This window comes from Pristis pectinata, chromosome 9 (assembly GCF_009764475.1).
Source record: "Pristis pectinata isolate sPriPec2 chromosome 9, sPriPec2.1.pri, whole genome shotgun sequence".
Lineage (NCBI taxonomy): Eukaryota > Metazoa > Chordata > Chondrichthyes > Rhinopristiformes > Pristidae > Pristis > Pristis pectinata.
In genome coordinates this window covers 101,612,872-101,633,768 of record NC_067413.1, presented here as the reverse complement: position 1 = coordinate 101,633,768, position 20,897 = coordinate 101,612,872, and the positions used below count along the sequence as shown (strand labels likewise).

At 43.6% G+C, this 20,897-nt stretch overlaps 1 protein-coding gene across 1 annotated transcript in view; it reads left to right on the top strand.

Annotated features, from left to right (window-relative positions):
* cables1 (Cdk5 and Abl enzyme substrate 1) overlaps window positions 1–20,897 on the top strand; it is a 139,844-nt gene that overhangs the window by 62,378 nt on the left and 56,569 nt on the right. The window contains exon 4 of the mRNA XM_052023672.1: window positions 16,118–16,195. Within this exon, the coding sequence (XP_051879632.1) occupies window positions 16,118–16,195 (78 nt within the window). The remainder of the gene's footprint in view (window positions 1–16,117; window positions 16,196–20,897) is intronic.

The following is a 20,897-nucleotide window of genomic DNA, read 5'->3' as shown; positions in this document are numbered from 1 at the left end:
AGACTTAGTCACTGCACATAATGAAAGAATTTGTTTTGGTTCTGTGTTAGGCTTGGAAACAACATGAGAATTGGCAGTTTGTGTGGAATTATTATGAGAGCGCTATACGCATCATAAGTAAAACTGCTTTCATTTCTAACTGATTGGTTTCAGTTTGATTCACACCACAATTTATTTAATTAGCTAAAGATCTGTTTGGCAGGGATTCAGTTGACATTAAAATGGATGCTTTGAGCATTTCGTATTTAGAAAGAGCAGAATTACACTTGAGCAAATTGATTCTCGGTGAGTGTACCAAAGTTGTGATTTTGAGTTCAGTCGGGACCATAGGGTTTGGCTGCATAATGGCATAGTCTAAGTGGATAAATAACCCAAATTAGGAGGATTCCCGGTCCAAATGCCAGTCTTTGTTGATTTAGCTCACTTCTGGCATTTTAGATCCATTGATGTTGTCCTTAACACCCTGGGTTAACGTGGATAAATTCGCCTCTATTCTCCCTGGTGTTCGCTATGATGTACTGCTGCTCGGTTGTTTGGTCTGTTCATCTCTGCAGTCAAGGCTGGAGTGTCAGCATTGGCTACTTACATAAAGTGCCAGCAGATGACTGGCATTTGTGGATCAAAAACTAAAATCTACAGGATGGCAGAGAAGAGAACAAAAATACTGACCGAATAGAGAAGAATGGGCATTTCTACCTCGTAAACATTTATTGTATGCTAATCCAGAGCACTCATTTCATGTCCCGGCCATTCTTCCTATGGTTTTCCTGTTTCTAGCGGAGCACCTATGTATATACTATGCTAATGATTTCCAGGTGACATCACAGCGGCTGGTGCTGCAGTGTTTTGTACTTGACTTGCAACAGGCCAGGGAGTGCTTGCTCCCATAGAAACTAAGTGTTACAAGCCAGATAGATTAATGTTTCAAACGTAAGAGAAACCACAATGATTCTGTAACTTTGCCGGAATGCAAACAGATTGGCAGTGACAAGAATTCCTTGTGCATTTTCCATCTTCAAATCTGGCCACCATTTTGGAATAAAGGTGTGTGTCTAATTATGTTTACTGAAGGGGAGCTGGGATTTGAACAGGAGGTGATGCTGGTTGCCGCTGACGTAAAATCCATTATCCTGGTGTTCTCCCTCTTCCTCTCAATGGTTCGGTATGCATATTTGGGCATCTGGATGTGCTAGGGGAAATGATATGAATGTGGGCAAAACTTTTTAGTGACGTCCTTCCTCAATAAATGAGGAACAGGATGATGGGATTTTGCTGTTGTCATTGGAAAGCCTTTTGGAAAAGCTGGTTTAAGAAGATGGGTGTCAGAATAAAAACCCAGGAAACTAAATTATTCAATGCAAAGCTCAAAGAAACTGACCAATGGGTCCAGAAAGCTACAACTCCTGATGTTGATCCTCATGATCTGAGAACATAGAACACTACAGCACAGTACAGGCCCTTCGGCCCACCATGTTGTTCTGACATTTTATCCTGCTCTAAGATCTACCTAACCCTTCCCTCCCACATCGCCCCCTCATTTCTCTATCATTCATGTGTCTATCTAAGAGACTCTTAAATTTCCCTAATGTATCTGCCCCACAACCTCTGCTGGCAGTGCGTTCCACGCACCCACCACTCTCTGTGTAAAAATAAAAAAATTACCCCTGACATCCCCCTTATACCTTCCTCCAACCACCTTAAAATTATGCCCCCTTGTGTTAGCCATTTTCGCCCTGGGATAATGTCTCTGACTGTCCACTCGATCTATGCCTCTTATCATCTTGTACACCTCTATTAAGTCACCTCTCCTCTTCCTTTGCTCCAGAGAAAAAAAAACCTAGCTCACTCAACCTATCCTTATAAGACATGCTCTCCAATCCAGACAGCATCCTGGTAAATCTCCTCTGCACCCTCTCTATAGGAAGGATGTGGAAGCTTTAATGAGGCGACCAGAAGATCAAGGGTTTGTCATAATTCTGCAGTTCATTCAGTGAAAACCTCTTTCTTCCTGCCACACACAAGGATGAGCAGCACCACCCTGGGAACACCCTCACCTCTAAGTTACACACCTTTTGAGCTTGGACAATGGTAGAACCTGCTTACCAAGGTAGAATTTGCACCGCTGTGGAGTATTGCATTACAAGGATTGCACAAGGACCACCAGCTTCTTGAGGGAACCTGGGATGGACAATAAATGGGTTTTGTTGGTGGTGCTCCTGTCCCAGGAAGACATTAAAATAAAGCTTCAAGCTTCAGGCACACCTTCATTTAGTCACATTTGTAGGTTACAGCAGTGAAAATGTTGAATTCACTGAAGGGAACATACTGTTGAAGATGGGACTGGTCGGTGATACTATTCACCCTGTTCCAAAAAGATTTTGATTTCGTTTCATTTGATTCATTTTCTGAAAGTTATGATTTTGCTTTAATTCTGCCATTTGTATCCATTGATAATGTAATTTAGAACACAGAATAGTACAGCACAGTACAGGCCTTTCAGCCCACAATGTTGTGCTGACCTATATAAACACCTAAAGAAACAAAGGACTGCAGATCATGGTTTCATGAAGGGAAGATCCTGCCTGATAAACCTATTGGAGTTTTTGAGGAAATCTCAGGAAGGGTGGATAAGGGAGAGACTGTGGCTGTTGTGTAGTTGGATTTTCAAAAGGCCTTCGACAAGGTGCCGCACAAGAGGCTGATTAATAAGATGAGGGCTCATGGAATTACGGGTGGGATATTGGAATGGGTGGAGCATTGGCTGGTAGGCAGAAAGCAAAGGGTGGGAATAAAGGGATCCTGTTCTGGTTGGCTGCCGGTTACCAGTGGTGTTCGCAAGGGTCGGTGTTGGGGCCGCTTCTTTTTACACTGTGTATCGATGATTTAGATTATGGAGTAAATGGTTTTGTGGCTAAGTTTGCAGACGACACCAAGATAGGTGGAGGAGTAGGGAGTATTGAAGAAACAGGAAGGTTGCAGAGAGACTTAAATAGTTTAGGAGAATGGGCAAGGAAATGGCAGATGAGATTCAATGTTGAGAAATGTGCAGTTGTATACTTTGGAAAAAGAAATAAATGGGCAGATTATTATCTGGATGGGGAGAAAATTCAAAGTACAGAAGTGCAAAGGGACTTGGGGGTCCTCGTGCAGGATACCCTAAAGGTTAACCACCAGGTTGGATTGGCGGTAAAGAAAGCGAATGCTACGTTAGCATTCATTTGGAGAGGTATAGTGTATAAAAGTAAGGAAGTGTTGATGAGGCTCTATGGGGCACTGGTGAGACCTCATTTGGAATACTGTGTACAGTTTTGGGCCCCTTATCTTAGGAAGGATATACTGATGTTGGAGAGGGTTCAGAGAAGATTTATGAGGATGATTCCAGGAATGAAAGGGCTTGTGTACAATGAGCATTTGTTGGCTCTTGGACTGTACTCACTGGAGTACAGAAGAATGAGAGAGGACCTCATACAAACTTTTCGAATGTTGAAAGGACTGGACAGAGTAGATGTGGCTGAGCTGTTTCTCTTGGTGGGTGAGTCCAGGACTAGAGGGCACAGTCTTAGAATTAGAGGGTACCCATTTAGAACAGAAATGAGAAGAAATTTCTTTAGCCAGAGGGTCATGGATTTATGGAATTCGTTGCCACATACAGCTGTGGAGGCCCGAACATTGGGGGTGTTTAAGGAGGAGATTGATAGGTATCTAATTAGTCAAGGTATCAAGGGATAAGGGGAAAAGGCCGGAAATTGGGGCTAGATGGGAATAGTTTAGCTCATGGTGAGGTAGCAGAGCAGACTCGATGGGCTGAATGGCCTACTTCTGCTCCTTTGTCTTGTGATCTTGTGCTGCTGGAGGAACTCAGCAGGCCAGGCAGTACCCATGGAGGAAAGCAGGCGGTCAATGTTTTGGGTCAGGACCCTTCTTCAGGACTGAAGATAGGAAAAGGGGAAGCCCATTATATAGGAGGGGAAAGCAGAGCAGTGATAGGTGGACAACAGAGGGGAGGTGGGGTGGGCACAGGGTGGTGACAGGTAGATGCAGGTAAGAGATAGTGATGGGCAGGTGTGGGGGAGGAGGGGAGAGCAGATCCACTGGGGATGGGTCAAAGGGAAGGAGGGAAGGGAGAAACAAAAATAGGAGAAAAGAGAGAGGCTAGGAAAAGGAAGAGAAGAAGAGGCACGCTGATGGGGGAAGGGGTGGGGGGGTGGTTTGGTTTACTTTAAGTGGGAGAATTCAATGTTCATGCTGTTAGGCTGCAAGGTTCCAAGATGGAAAATGAGGTGCTGTTCCTCCAGTTTGCGTTTGGAATTCTCCTGGCAGTGGAGGAGGCCGAGGATATGTTGGTCCATATCCACAGTCCACTAACCATTACAGTGAAAAACAGAAAAACGCTAATTGAGTATGGTAAGTGTTCACTGACAAATTCCACAAGCAGTAACATGCAGCCTTCTGAATCTTTAAAACGTACACAAAAAAAATAATAAGTAATTTACTCTGTGGTCATTAAAACTGAACAATAGGTAGTGTTGTTTGAAGGAACAGACAGAAGGAATTGTGTATCTTCACTTGAGTCAGAATGTGTTACCTTTGCCTGGATTACAATCTACTGTACTAATGACAATAAAAGCCACTTCCCTTATTCCTTATTGAGGATGTCCTGATGTGGACCATGTGGGCTTTTAGTTTTTACGCAGAATGAAGGGGCATTTACTACTGCAGAAAGTCGCCTTTTATGTCTTAACACTGGGTTCTATAACTCCCCCATACAGGCACAGGGTGTCTGTCAGAAATGAAAGTTCAACATGGTAAACAGTAGTAACATCCTGAATATGAGAATTAATGTAATTCTTAAATTTAATCAGGCATGGGAATCCCCCTCTGTTTATTTCAATATTACACAAATGCACTGACAGGAGTGTTAAAATAAATCCAGTAGTTGTGTTCATATCTGGGAGCATCATCTTTAGCTTAAATAGATTGATTGCAACCTTCACTATCGATAAATACCCTCAGTGAATCACTGTCGATAAATATTCTCAGTGAATACTTCTCTTCAGTATTCACCAAGGAGAGGGGTCTTGAGGATGCTGAGGACAGTGTTGGTAAGGGTAATGTTCTAGAGTATGTAGATATCAAGAGAGAGGATGTGTTGGAGCTGTTAGAAAATGTTAGGACAGATAAGTCCCCGGGCCCTGACGGAATATTCCCCAGGCTGCTTCGTGAGGCGAGGGAGGAGATTGCTGAACCGTTGGTTAGGATCTTTGAGTCCTCGTTGGCCACAGGGATGGTACCGGAGGATTGGAGGATGGCAAATGTTGTCCCCTTATTCGAAAAAGGTGGTAGGGATTGTCCAGGGAATTGCAGACCAGTGAGCCTTATGTCTGTGGTGGGTAAGCTGTTAGAAAGGATTCTAAGAGATAGGATCTATGAGCATTTAGAGAATCATGGACTGATTAGGGACAGCCAGCATGGATTTGTGAAGGGAAGATCTTGCCTTACAAGCCTGATAGGGTTCTTTGAGGAGGTGACCAGGAAGATTGATGAGGGTAGTGCAGTGGATGTGGTCTACATGGATTTTAGTAAGGCTTTTGATAAGGTTCTGCATGGTAGGCTTCTTCAGAAGGTCAGAGGCCAAGGGATCCAGGGAGGCTTGGCTGTGTGGATTCAGAATTGGCTTGCCTGTAGAAAGCAGAGGGTTGTGGTGGAGGGAGTGCATTCGGATTGGAGGGCTGTGACTAGTGGTGTCCCACAGGGATCGGTTCTGGGTCTTCTACTTTTTGTGATATTTATTAATGACTTAGATGAGGGGGTGGAAGGCTGGGTTAGCAAGTTTGCAGATGACACAAAGATTGGTGGTGTTGTGGATAGTGTGGAGGGCTGTAGAAGCTTGAAGAGGGATATTGATAGGATGCAGAGCTGGGCTGACAAGTGGCAGATGGAGTTCAATCCAGAGAAGTGTGAGGTGGTACACTTTGGAAGGACAAACTCCAAGGTGGAGTACAAGGTAAATGGCAGGATTCTGGGCAGTGTGGAGGAGCAGAGGGATCTGGGGGTTCATATCCACAGATCACTGAAAGTTGCCTCACAGGTGGATAGGGTGGTTAAGAAAGCTTATGGGATGTTAGCTTTCATAAGTCGTGGGATCGAGTTTAAGAGCCGCAAAGTAATGATGCAGCTTTACAAGACTCTGGTTAGGCCAAACTTAGTACTGTGTCCAGTTCTGGTCGCCTCATTGTAGGATGTGGAGGCGTTGGAAAGGGTGCAGAGGGGATTTACCAGGATGCTGCCTGAATTAGAGAGTATGGATTATGAGGAGAGACTTAAAGGAGCTAGGGCTGTTCTCATTAGAGAGAAGGAGGATGAGGGGAGACATGATAGAGGTATACATGATATTAAGAGGAGTAGATAGAGTGGACAGCCAGCGCCTCTTTCCCAGGGCACCAATGCTCAAAACAAGAGGACATGGCTTTAAGGTAATGGGTGGGAAGTTCAAGGGAGATGTCAGAGGGAGGTTTTTCACCCAGAGAGTGGTTGGTGCATGGAATGCACTGCCTGGAGTGGTGGTGGAGGCTGATACATTGGACAAGTTCAAGAGATTGTTAGATAAGCATATGGAGGAATTTAAGATAGAGGGATATGTGGGAGGAAGGGGTTAGATAGTCTTAGGTGTGGCTTGAAGGGCGGCACAACATGGTGGGCCGAAGGACCTGTATTGTTCTACGGTTCTATGATAACCTTCTGTTCCTGAGAGAATTGCTTTCCAAAAATGGATATTTTTTAAAGCTGTATTTAGGAGTTTATTTGTGATAGGAAACTAATCTGACGACAAATAATAAATAGCTACAATTAATTGTGACTCACAAACCATCAACTCATCTTTAAACCTCAAGGATATGAAAAACCAGCGGTCTGATTAATTGGGACAAGCAAATTTCAGTCTGCTCTCCCTTTGTTCAGATTGATTTGTCTTTATGACCTTTGGTTGCAATGAGAAGAACTGATTATTTTTTCTTTGTGAAATATTAACAAGCTGACATACACTTTGGAAAGGATTGAAGGGATGCACCTCATCTATTCTAATGTGCACATCGCACACAAGTTATATCATTTACGAGCAAAGCAACTGATTTAGTGGACCATGACAGCAAATTCCATTTTTACAATTACTGTGTCATTTTTGAGTAATCTTTTCATGGACTGTTCAACTGCTAGGGTATGATTTTTAACCTAAACTGCCCAGTTGAACCAGTGCCACTTATTAAATTAAACACCTAAAGAAACTTATTGTCCTGTTCCTTCTAGGTGCTTGCTGAAGGCAACTAATGGGGTTGCTAACAATAAATGAAAGTTTCTTGCCTGATTCAGACAGTTTTTTCATTAATGCATTGACTCCAGTAATATCTGCAGGACCCTACAGCATTTTAACAACCCATTGAATTAATAGCCAGGGCATAAAATTGGTGAGGGAGGGTAGGGATAGGGTAGAGGGAAGGAGATGAGGTTGGGACTAGCTGATTGGACACTTTCTCATCCCACTAGCCCAAAATCTCTTCTCCCTTACCCATCACCCATATGTTTCTGAATAGTGACATACCACTCGATCTCACTCCAAAACTGGTTACATCACCACCAAGTCCATTTTACTGTCTGCAACGAACTTGCAGCACAGAAGTATGTAGCTTCACCCAGTAGCTCTGTGCCCCTGCTTATAGTTCGCACAGCCTCCTGTTATATTCATTTCCTCATCACACTCTGACCTCTAGTCCTCCATCACATCCTCACTCAAGCCTCCCTCAAGTACCATCTTTTCAACTATGTACAGCAAGGATCACTCTCACCAGTCTGTGAAGCAAAAATTTGCTTTGTTTGATCTGTTAGTGTCTACCTTATCATTATGCTCCTTTTATTCTGAACTCACCCACAAGTGTTACTAGATTATCAATGTCCACTCTGATGAAGCCTACTGTAGCTATAATAGTGATCTCCATCAAATTGGCTCTTTGCCCTTATCATTGCAGACAGAAGAACTCTGGTCTGCTCAGTCCTTCCGATAATGGGATTGTATCAGCTCTAGTCACATCTTTGAAAATATTTAGATAGATAGATATCTTTATTAGTCACATGTACATCGAAACACACAGTGAAATGCACCTTTTGCAGAGAGTGTTCTGGGGGCAACCCGCAAGTGTCGCCATGCTTCCAGCGCCAACATAGCATGCCCACAGCTCCTAACCCGTATATCTTTGGAATGTGGGAGGAAACCCACGCAGACACAGGGAGAACGTACAAACTCCTCACAGACTGCAATATCTCCAGGCTTTTTATAATATGAGGATGGACTTCTCAAGTACCCTGTGTGGTCTAACCAAGGTTTATAGACATTTCCTTTCAATTTCACACTTCTGTATTTCGTTCCTTTAGAAGTGAACCCCAGTATTTTAATTCCATTCCATATTGAGCTATCAACTAGTTTTGCTACTTTCAGTGGTCTATATTCTGTAACTCTGTGCTAGTTTTTTTATTTGGATATATTTGCCTCTTTATTTTTTATTATTTCTTTCCAAGGAATAAATCACTATTTTATTCCTCCCACCAATATAAACCATCTCCCTTTGCTGAATAGAATTTCATTTTGCCATTCATCTGCCCACTTTGCGTACCTACTTGCGTCTTCCTGAGTTTTACTGTGGTCCTCCATATCATTAGCTATGTCACCAAGTTTGGCATTATCAGCAAATATCAGCTCCATACCTGCAATTTCTGAGTCTGAATCACTTGCTCATTCAGACATCACTTTCTCCTATCCAGCAATCTCAGGAACCTTTTACCTCCTGCCCTCTTGTTTCCATCAGTGCTGTCTGTGACTCAGTATGTCCTCTTATGCAGCACTTTAAATGGCTCATGAATACGAATAAATTCACATCCATTGTGCTGGTTCATTTTTTCTGTTAATCATTCAAAGAATTCAATGAAATTTGTCAATAGGAGTTTAAGAAAGCAATGTTTTTTTTATTTCATTGATTCTACATGTGTTGTTACCCAATTTTTAGCAAAGGGTCTTGCATCTTCCCCACAATGGACATTAAACTGACTGGTATATTGTTCCCTGGATTGGTTCTGTCATCCTTCTTGATGATGGGAATTGAATGCGCTGTTTTCCATGTGTGGCACTCTTCCCTTTTTGATGGAGTTTTTATACGTGGATATCGGTCTCTGTAAACATCCTCTGGATGGTGGAATTTGTGTCCCTTGGATGACTTGTTAGCTGCCTTTTCACGGTAATTACTATAATATTCTCCTTGGCTTCCTTGGTGGAATAAGGAGAGTGAAGTCCACGATCCTCATGGTGGGTGGGGGGTGGGGGTGGTGGTGGGAGTGTTGGCGGCGGGAGTGTTGGCGGCAGCTTTGCTTGATGGTGTGGTGAAGGAAGGGTTAAATCTGCAGGACAAGGGGAACCTGAGGCTCAGTGCGGTATTGGAATGGTCAGCCGGCCTCCTGCAAGCTTGTTGATCTCCTGCTTCATCAGCTTTGAGAATTAAAAAACAAATCTATCCAGCCTAATGTCATCTGTTTTGAGGATTGAAATTCCCTTCACTATCTATTCAATGTTGCTTGCTTTCTTATAATGTCCCAATTCTACTGTAACCTGTATTCCTATAAATTATAGTTCCTACTTGTATCTATTGAGCAATTTCTGATTGATATTGTCCATATGTAATTTCCTTCCAAATGAGAGCCATTAACAACACAGGCCATTTAGCCCACAATGTTCATTGGTCTTTCCTTAGTTCATCATATTTTGGTCTTATTTGTTTATGTATTTTTTTGTGTCCCTTCTCTTTGAGATTTAATATGAGCCTCACCTCTGTGTTCATTCCTGGTACCTCATGTGTTTGTTACAAGAATGTATATCTCTTGAAGGTTGACTTTACGTCACTTCTTTAGGCTAGTTTCATAACTGAAGCACAATTTGGTGAATGTTGGCAAGCAAGATGTAATGAAATGTTAAGATGCAGTTTTCAATTGGCCTTTCATGATCTGGATGACAGAATTGATGGCTTTGTGGCCAAGTTTACAGGTGATACCAAGATAGGAGGAGGGACAGGTAGAGGCAGGGAGTCTGCAGAAGGACTTGGGCAGGTTGGGAGAATGGGCAAAGAAGTGGTAGATGGAATACAGCGCAGGGAAGTGTACAGTCATGCACTTTGGTAGAAGGAATAAAGGCGTCGACTATTTTCTAAATGGGAAGTGAATTCAGAAATCGGAGGTGCAAAGGGACTTGGGATCCTAGTGCAGGATTCCCTGAAGGTTGACTTGCGGGTCGAGTCGGTAGTAAGGAAGACAAATGCAATGTTAGCATTCATTTTGAGAGGACTGTAATGCTGGGGCTTTATAAGGCATTGGTCAGGTCACATTTGGAGTATTGTGAGCAGTTCTGGGGCCCATATCTAAGGAAGGATGTACTGGCATTGGAGAGGGTCCAGAGGAGGTTTACAAGAATGATCCCAAGAATGCAGAGGTTAACGCATTAGGAGCATTTGATGGCTCTGGGCCTGTACTCGCTGGAGTTTAGAAGAATGAGGGGGGAATCTCATTGAAACCTACAGAACGTTGAAAGGCCTGGATAGAGTGGACGTGGAGAGGATGTTTCCAGTAGTGGGAGAGTCTGGGACTAGAGGGCACAGCCTCAGAATAGAAGGACGTCCCTTTAGAACAGAGATGAGGAACTTCTTCAGCCGGAGGGTGGTGAATCTGTGGAATTCATTGCCACAGACGGCTGTGGAGGCCAAGTCATTGGGTGTATTTAAAGCGGAGGTTGATAGGTTCTTGATTAGTAAGGGCATCAAAGGTTACGGGGAGAAGGCAGGAGAATGGGGTTGAGAGGGAAAAATAAATCAGCCATGATTGATGGTGGAGCAGACTCGACAGGCCGAATGACCAATTCTGCTCCCATGTCTTATGGTCTTACGTGTTGACCTCCCCAACTTGCAGGACTCCTCAGGACTCCTTGACTCTTTCCACCCCCCACCCCCCCCCCCAAAAAAAAAACAAGAATTGCCATTTAACAGAAAACCTGTGCTGATGATTGCAGGAAGTGAACAATGTCAGGCTGGGACCCCTGGGGAAGAATGAGTGGGATGCAGTTGAGGTTGCAAGAAGTGGGACCAAAGAAAGCCTCCAGCTTCCCATTTCTCCAGGGTAATACTGGTCCCTGCTGCTTCTGTTGCACCAATAGCAACCCAGCCATTCTCATTTATGCTGCCCAGGAATCCACTCCCTTGGCCCCCATTTATATCAGCCACTCATATGCACCTCAACACCTCATTGTCCTACCTCTCAACTTCCTACTGGCTCACTTTCTCCTCCCTCTGGCACTTGCTGCCCCTTGTTGGTCCTCCCTCACTGCACATTCCCTACTCTGATTTGCTTCTCTTGATCAGTAATCGTCAAGGTCCCACCTAAATTGTAGGATGAATTTCAAAACTGCAGCTTTGTGGACAAGACAAATAAATTGCAGACAATTAATACTGACATTTTGTTAATAGCAGTAATTTACAAAGTCAGTTGACTCATTTGTTTTTGAAAGAAAAAAATAGCTTAAACAGTTTGAAAGATTCTGTACTTGCTAATGCTGTTGTCTTGTGGCTTCTGTCAAGGGACAGCTTGCTGCCTTCCTCAGTGTCACTCTTCAGTGGGGAGCAGGGCAGCACCTGGCACTGATGTCCCAGAGGGTGGGGCTGCTTCACTCCCTCTCTCGCTCCCAGCTTGGGGAGAGCGGCTGCAGCACGTGGACTGATTCAGCCCTGCAGGACGCTACCAAACCCACCATTTGTCCTGCTCTCTGACCTCCTCCTGCCTTTGTGGCTACAGGAAAGGAACTTTCCTCATTTTCTCCTGACAATATAAAACCATCTTTCATCACAAATAGTGCTTTTGCTGTGGAGGATCAGAGTTTATGGAACATATCAGGCTTCCTTGACTTGAACGGATTTTTCTGTCAATGGAAAGCTAAAGTTCACACCAAAAATCAGTTTCACCTGAAGTATCCAATGTAGCCTTTCCTTGCAAGTTTTTACGTCAGAAATGCACTCAGTGACTATGAGCGGTAATCAAATTCTTAGGTGGTTACTTGTATTCTGTAAAAATGTGTAGCAGAGGATCATATCTATTGTGTGCTACAAAGACCCATTCATTAAAAGAAACCATCTGGGCATAACATTCAAAATTCTTATTCTGGATCGCAGTGGTTTCATCTGTTTCCTATTCATGTTCAATCGAACAAGTTAACTGTCGCCTAAAATCTTTCAACCTTCCTTTTCCCAATAATGAAGTTGTGTTGCATCTTGTGCGGAATGCTGGAACAGCACAAGGTAGGAACATAAAATTGATGCTCTTTCTGTGAGAGAATAGGGCAGATAAAGTGTTACTGTAAAAGGTAGGGAAAGATATAGACCATTACTCACAACGTAGGTGACAGGAACAGATCCAAGTTTACACATTGTAAAACCTGGATCCTAATGTTTATCTAAACCAGTATGGATTATGTATTTATGGTATTAAATGTAGCTTGGTAATAACCAACAGCTGTGGTTTACTAGTACATTGCTGGGTGGGGTTGTGGGTGTGACGGATGGGAGAATTATACCTTCAAAAAAACCTGGATTTTTTTGTTCTATATTTAAAAAGTTTATGAACTTGTAGAAGTTTACTGAAGCATACAGAGTAAGCGCCATTGCTGTACTCTTTTCGTGGCTAGTACTTTCTTTATGTATTTGCTGAGATCCTGGCTTCTTAGTATTTTCTAGTAGTTTGTCATTAGTTAAGGAGGAAATAAGAATCTTTCAATTTTTTCATCAAGATAATTCAGATTTTTAATAACAGTGCTGTTATCTAACCATAATTATGTTTTGTAAACATTATTCCTTCATTCTGAGTGAGAACATTAACCACAGTTTTGTTTTTATGTATTACAATGGAGGCGATAATGTAGGGAGCATTTGGTACATTTGTTACAAAAGTTATCCCATTTTATGATAAATTGATGATAAAATTTCCATTGACAATGAAACTCATGAAATTGATGTAATTCAGAGCTGCAGTGAGAGTTAATAGTACTTGCGATGAAGGGCCAAGGCAGTCGCAAAGGGGACAACCAAAACTGGTCAAGGAAGGAGTGAAGGTGAAATAAGTTGAGAAGAGTTGACTCAGTAATGAAAACTTCAGGCTTTGAAGGTCTTAGAAAGTGATGTTTAGGGCAGGATAGAGTTCAATGGGAAGTGGAAGCTGTGTATGGAATTTTGGTTTTAATGCAGGAGGGAAAGAACATAGAACAGTTCAGCACAGGAACAGGCCCTTCAGCCCACAATGTTGTGCTGGACCAATTACATCAGTAATAAAATGCCCAACTAAACTAATCCCTTCTGCCGACACAATGTCCATATCCCTCCATTTCCTTCACATTCATGTGCCTGTCTATGAGCTTCTTGAACACCTCGATCATATTTGCCTCCACCACCACCCCAGGCAGCGCATTCCACTCTCTGTGGGGGGAGAAAACAACTTGCCCTGCACATCTCCTTTGAACTTGCCCCCTATCACCTTAAGTGCATGCCCTCTGCCATTAAGACTTTTCAACCTTGGGGAAAAGATACTGGCTGTCTACTCTATCTGTGCCTCTCATAACCTTATAAACCTCTATCAGATCTCCCCTCAGCCTCCGCTGCTCCAAAGAGAACAACTCAAGTTTGTCCAACCTATCCTCAAAGCCTCAACATCCTTCCTATAGTGGGGCGACCAGAACTGAATGCAATACTCCAGATGCAGCCTAACTGAAGCTTTATAAAGCTGCAGCATAACTTCCTGACTCTTGAACTCAATGCCTCGACTGATGAAGGCAAGCATGCCCTATGCCTTCTTTTCCGCCCTTTCAACCTGTGTAGCCACTTTCAGGGAGCTATGAACTTGGACCCCAAGATTCCTCTGCTCATCAACACTGTTAAGGGTCCTGCCTTTAATTGTGTTCTGTCTCTTTACATTCAGTGTACTCTCTCTCCTCCAGCTAGAATAAGTCCCCTCAACCACTATCCTATGTCTTCTACGGGCAAGCCAGTTCTGAATCCAAATGGCCAATTCACCATGGATCCCATGCATCTTAATCTTCTGGGTGAACATCCCATGAGGGACCTTGTCAAACACCTTAAAAAAAAAAATCCATGTAGACAACATCCACAGCTCTACCTTCATCAATCACTCTCGTCACCTTGTCAAAAATCTCAATCAAGTTAGTAAGGCACAACTTGCCCTGCACAAAGCCATGCTGACTGTCCCTAACTAGCCTATGGTTTTCCAAATGCTCATAAATCCTATCCCTAAGAATCCTCTCCAGTAACTTCCCTACCACTGACGTGAGACTTACCGGTCTATACCCCCATTTCCCTTATTGAATAATGGAAAAACATTAGCTACTCACCAATCCTCTGGGACCTCGCCTGTGGCTAGAGAGGATATGAAGATATTGATTAAGGCCCCAGCAATCTAGTCTCTTGCCTCTCTCAATAACTGGGGTATATCCCATCAGGCCTGGAGACTTATCCACCTTAATGCTCTTCAAGAGACCCAACACTACCTCTTCCTTTATCTTGAAATGCCCCAGCATATTAGCACACTCCACACTGATCTCCCCATCCTCCACATCCTTCTCCTTGGTAAATACTGATGCAAAGTACTCATTAAGGACCTCATCCACCTTCTCTGCTTCGAAGCATATGTTCCCTGCTTTATCCTTGAGTGGTCCTACCCTCTCCCTAGTTATCCTCTTGCTCTTGATGTATGTATAGAATGACTTGGGATTCTCTTTAATCCAACTTGCCAAGGACTTTTCATGGCCCCTCCTGGCTTTCCTAATTCCCTTCTTGATTTCCTTTTTGGCTTCTTTATAATCCTCAAGTGCTGTGTTTGACCCCAGCTTCCCAAGTTTTACATACTTTTCCTTTTTCTTCTTGACTAAATTCACCACCTCTCTCAACATCCAAAGTTCTCTTACCCTGCCATCCTTGTCTTTCCTTCTTACTGGAACATACCTGTCCTGTACTCTGTGCAGTTGGTCTTTAAACACCCTCTGCTTGTTTAGAGGGCAGGCACGGTGGTGTAGCGGTTAGCATAACGCTGTTACAGCACCAGCGACCCGGGTTCCATTCTGGCCACTGTCTGTAAGGAGTTTGTACGTTCTCCCCATGTCTGCGTGGGTTTCCTCCGGGTTTTCCGGTTTTCTCCCACATTCCAAAGATGTACAGATTAGGAAGTTGTGGGCATGCTATGTTGGTGCCGGAAGCGTGGTGACACTTGTGGGCTGCCCCCAGAACGCTCTATGCAAAGGATGCATTTCACTGTGTGTTTCGATGCACATGTGACTAATAAAGATATCTTATGTGGACTTGCCCAAAAACAGCTGTTCCAAATTATTTCTCCCTAGTTTCTGCCTAATGCTCCCATAATTTGCCCTGCTCCAATTTAATACTCTCCGGCAAGGTCCATACTTATCCTATTAAAGCGTCTTTAAGATATCTTATTTGTAATTTACATAATAGGAATGAATGAAGGATTGATTAAAGTAGAGGGACAGGAAAAGTTGGGATATAGGGAGAGGTTTGAGGCTACAGCAAGGGAGAAATCACACATGAGGGAACAAGTTGTTCATGTCTACTGCTCAAGAAAATGAGTGAGTTGTAAACTAAGCTTCCTGAATAAGAAAGTACTGTTTTTGGGCAAATTCAACACATTATCTGACTTTATGCTGGTGAAAGTCCTGTCCACAGGTAACACGTGGCAGATAATTAGGGTTGAGTTGTTTATGATTATATTGGCAGGCAAGGACCATCACCATTAGTATATACTCAGAATTTGGCTTCATTAGTTGTAAGCTTGGCATTTGATGACTGACATTGCATAACAACATGGGCGAACTGATGATACTTTTTGGAAATTCATATCAAATAGACTGGCTCGCCAGCAGTCTGTCCTTACTGGTGCTGGTGGTGTGGAGAAGGAGGTTGCATGGCTGTGGTTGCTGGATTCATGAAACCAAATCAGGAGTAATTGTTCATTTCTACTTTTCTAGGATAGTGCTAATCAGTGGCAAGAGATCCTTCTGCTCAGTGTTTTCAATAATGCCATATCAAGACAACTGTCAGACTGGGTGAGTATATTACACCTTGCACACAACACTGTACTTTTGTGGAGTCTAACATGAAAATATAAAAACATCTTCTGTTGATGAGTAGTTTTGGCTTCCACACGCCTGGTTCATGTTTCTTGTTACCTGAAACTTTTGTATGTTTGTACTTTGAAAATACTCCATGGAAAAACAAAATTATGTCCAATTGTGGTGTCCACAAATTCCAAACCACGGGATGTAATTCACCAAGCCCTCTTGAGTGCAAAATTCTAAAATTTTACTTTTAAAAAATACAATTTAAAAATATTACAGGTTTAAAAATTAAATAGTAAAGACTATCAAGTGATTCTTATTGCTGTTTTCTTTACTAATCTGGAAGGAGCAGAGCCCCTCACCAACTGCCTACCCACCTCATCAGCTACCAGCTCCTTCACCATGACAGAGTGTGCCTTTCCCAAGCTACCTTTCAACCCACAAAGCCAGAGTGGAAGCAAGTCACCCTCAATCCTGAGGGAGCATAAGAAGGATTATCAGAAACAGTTTTGTTGGGAGCGGGGTTGTTTTGTTATATGTGGGTCTGAGAGGGAAAGAATGGAGGAACAATCCATTCAGATACAATATGGTCTACCAGCTCAGCAGTACAATAGCAAGTTTAATTGTAAGGTCTGTTGCCCTGTCTGTAGATCGAGAAGAAGCTGTAATTAATGTCCTCAACTTTCTGTATTCATTAGCAGCAAAGGAAGGAACTGCCTATTCGAGGTTAGTTGGTGAGGTGTGCTATAGGAGGCTTGGGTCCTCTCTACTCTTAGTACACCAGATTCAGTAACTGGCCTGATCTAACCAAATAATAACACCAGGCAGTGAATTGGGATGATGTACAGTATTTCAGCTTTTCATTATTGCAGAGCAAGGACTGAAGTTAAATTGCAAAAAGGCAAAAATTTCATGTAACCTCTTCAGTTCTTCCATTAGCTGCCTGTAAAATAAAGCTACTTAGTAATTTATTAACTGTCCTTGGCTCCATAAAAGGACATATTGGTTCACCGTTGGGCAGATTGAGAAGCAGTGGGGACTAGTGGAGATCATGTGTACCAACTCGTACAGTGTAATTCTTTGACATGTTCGAGCTATAATCTCCTGATTGTGGTTGATGCTGGTTGCTGTGTGCAAGGGGCCAGGGGTGTCAACAGAGAGATTACTTAAAGTGAAGCCAAAAATTATAAATACATTTCATGTTGTGAAACACCCCAAAAAGCTTCATGGGTATGAAAACAGCTTTGGTGAAGGGGCTCGCAGCAGAGGTGGTGAGAGATTGAGAGTGGACGGAGCAGCTGAGGAAGTTGTGTTGTTGGTGAGGCAGGCAGCGATGGTGGTGGGATGGAGGGGACAGGGCCCTGACCCTGGGCATTGATGTTTGAGGCTGGTGCACTGGAGTTTTCTGAAGACTTCTCCTAACTCTCAAGAAAGTTCCTTTTTGAGCAGGATAAGTGGAATCCACAGTAGGAATGTTGTTGAGTTTATAGAGTCGTGCGTCAGGGCCCTTAAGCCCACCAGGTCTACACTGGTGTTGGTTTATTATTGTCACTTGTACCGAGGTACAGTGAAAAACTTGTCTTACAAACCGATCGTACAGGTCAATTCATTACACAGTGCAGTTACGTTGGGTTAGTACAGAGTGCATTGATGTAGTACAGGTAAAAACAATAACAGTACAGAGTAAAGTGTCACAGCTACAGAGAAAGTGCAGTGCAATAAGGTGCAAGGTCACAACAAGGTAGATCGTGAGGTCATAGTCCATCTCATTGTATAAGGGAACCGTTCAATAGTCTTATCACTGTGGGTTAGAAGCTGTCATTAAGTCGGGTGGTATGTGCCCTCAGGCTCCTGTATCTTCTACCTGATGGAAGAGGAGAGAATAGAGAATGTCCCGGGTGGGTGGGGTCTTTGATTATGCTGGCTGCTACACCAAGACAGCGAGAGGTACAGACAGAGTCCAAAGAGGGGATGCTGGTGTCCGTAATGCGCTGGGCTGTGTCTACAACTCTCTGCAGTTTCTTGCGGTCCTGGGCAGAGCAGCTGCCGTACCAAGCCGTGATACATCCAGTTAGGATGCTTTCTATGGTGCATCTGTGAAAGTTGCTGAGAGTCAAAGGGGACAAACCAAATTTCTTTAGCCTCCTGAGGAAGTAGAGGCGCTGGTGAGCTTTCTTGGCCGTGACTTCTACGTGATTTGACCAGGACAGGCTGTTGGTGATGTTCACTCCCAGGAACTTGAAGCTCTCAATCCTCTCGACGTTAGCACCATTGATGTAGACAAATGCATATACACTGCCCCCTTTCCTGAAGTCAATGACCAGCTCCTTTGTTTTGTTGACATTGAGGGAAAGGTTGTTGTCATGACACCATTCCACTAAGCTCTCTATCTCCTTCCTGTACAACTCATCGCTGTTTGAGATACGACCTACAATGGTGGTATCATCTGCAAGCTTGTGGATGGAGTTAGAGCAGAATCTGGCCACACGGTCATGCGTGTATAGGGAGTAGAGTAGAGGGCTGAGGACGCAGCCTTGTGGGGCACCAGTGTTGAGAATAATCGTGCCGGAGTTATTGCTGCCTATCCTCACTGATTGTGGTCTGTTTGTTAGAAAGTCAAGGATCCAGTTACAGAGGGAGGTGTTGAGTCCTAGGTCTCAGAGTTTGGTGACAAGCTTACTTGGGATTATTGTATTGAAGGCAGAGCTGTAGTCAATAAACAATAGTCTAATGTAGGTGTCTTTGCTGTCCAGATGCTCCAGAGCTAAGTGTAAGGCCAGGGAAATGGCATCTGCTGTAGACCTGTTTCGGCGATAGGCGAATTGCAGTGGGTCCAGGTTGTCTGGGAGGCTGGAGTTGATGCGTGCCATGACCAGCCTCTCAAGGCACTTCATAATGGTGGATGTCAGAGCCACTGGTCGTTAGTCATTGAGGCATGTTACCTTGTTTTTTTTCGGTACCGGGATGATGGTGGTCTTCTTAAAACAGGAGGGATCCTGAGATTGAAGCAGGGAGAGGTTGAATATGTCTGCAAATACTTCTGCCAGCTGATCAGCTCAAGATCTGAGCACATGGCCAAGGACACCATCTGGGCCAGGTGCTTTCCTTGTGTTCACTCTCTGGAAGACTGATCTTACGTCCTCCACTGTGATCACAGGTTCAGCTGCATTGGTGGCTGTCAGGGTGGATGGTGACAATCCACTTCCCTTCTGTTTAGAATGCGTTAAGTTCATCCGGAAGGGATGCGCTGTTGTTAGCTACGCAGTCCGACTTCATCTTGTAGCCTGTTATGGCATGTAAGCCCTGCCATAACTGACAGCTGGTCAGGCACTCTATTATGAGTCGGTATTGCCTCTTAGCATCCCTGATAGCTTTCCGAAGGTCATACCTCAATTCCTTGTACAGATCAGGATCACCAGGTTTGTGTGCAGCAGTCCTCTCCTTCAGTAGGGAGTGGATCTCTCAGTTCATCCATTGTTCACTGACCTCAAGTACCCATTTACACCAGTCGTATTTTCTTCTCCCTGGTGCCTCTCACAAACAGCAAAGCAATAATAACCAGGTAATCTAATTTTTCAGAAATGTTTCAGAGAAATAAATACCATTCAGACATTAGGAAGATCTCTCTTGCATCCCATTTGCCTTCACACTAAGGGCAAGTTACAGCGGTCAATTAGAGGGCATGGCTTTAAAGTAATGGGTGGGAAATTCAAGGGAGATATCAGAGGAAGGTTTTTTACCCAGAGAGTGGTTGGGACATGGAATGTGCTGCCTGGGGTGGTGGTGGAGGCAGGTACATTGGTCAAATTCAAGAGATTGCTAGATAAGCATATGGAGGAATTTAAAATAGAGGGATATGTAGGAGGAAGGGGTTAGATAGTCTTCGGTGAGGTTTAAAGGTCGGCACAACATGGTGGGCCGAAGGGCCTGTATTGTGCTGTACTGTTCTATGAATCTATGATAACCTACCAACCCCATATCATTGGGATGTGAGAGGAAACCAGAGCACCCGCAGGAAACTCGTGGTCACGGAGAACATACAAACTCCACATGGACAGCGCCAGAGGTAAAGATTGAACCTGAAGGTGGCAGGAGGAGTGGATAGGAGAAAAGGAATATCTGTGGCAGGGCGAGACCAGCTCAGATAGGTAAATGGGACAGTTAGGTGGTGTTTATCTTTGCCTGTATTATGTGTTGCTGAAGCAGGACTGTGGGACATACTCAGCAGGTCAGGCTGTTGGGGGAGAAGAATATCACAAATGGGGGATATCACAGATGGGTGATGTACACTAGAAGTGACCATCAGTGAGCTACCTTAAGTTGGAGATTTTGATATTGAGGCTGGAAGGTGCAACGTGGCCAGGCAGAAGCTGAGATGTTGTTGCTCAAGCTTGCATTGGGCCTCAACAGTGCAGGAAGCCACAGACAGGTCCAGCATGAGAGAGGGTTGAAGAATTCAAGTGGATGTATACGATTATTTAGCATCGTTTCGAGGAAGAGCAAGAGTGTTCTGAATAATGCTCATCTCTCAGTCAACATTACTGAAAAATTAGACTATCTGGTTATTGTTTTGCTGTTTGTGGGAGGTGTTGAGGTGGGAGGTGTTGAGGGCAACATTTGCAAGTATGATAAGATTTCTTTATTAATCACATGTACATCAAAACACACAGTGAAATGCATCTTTTGTGTA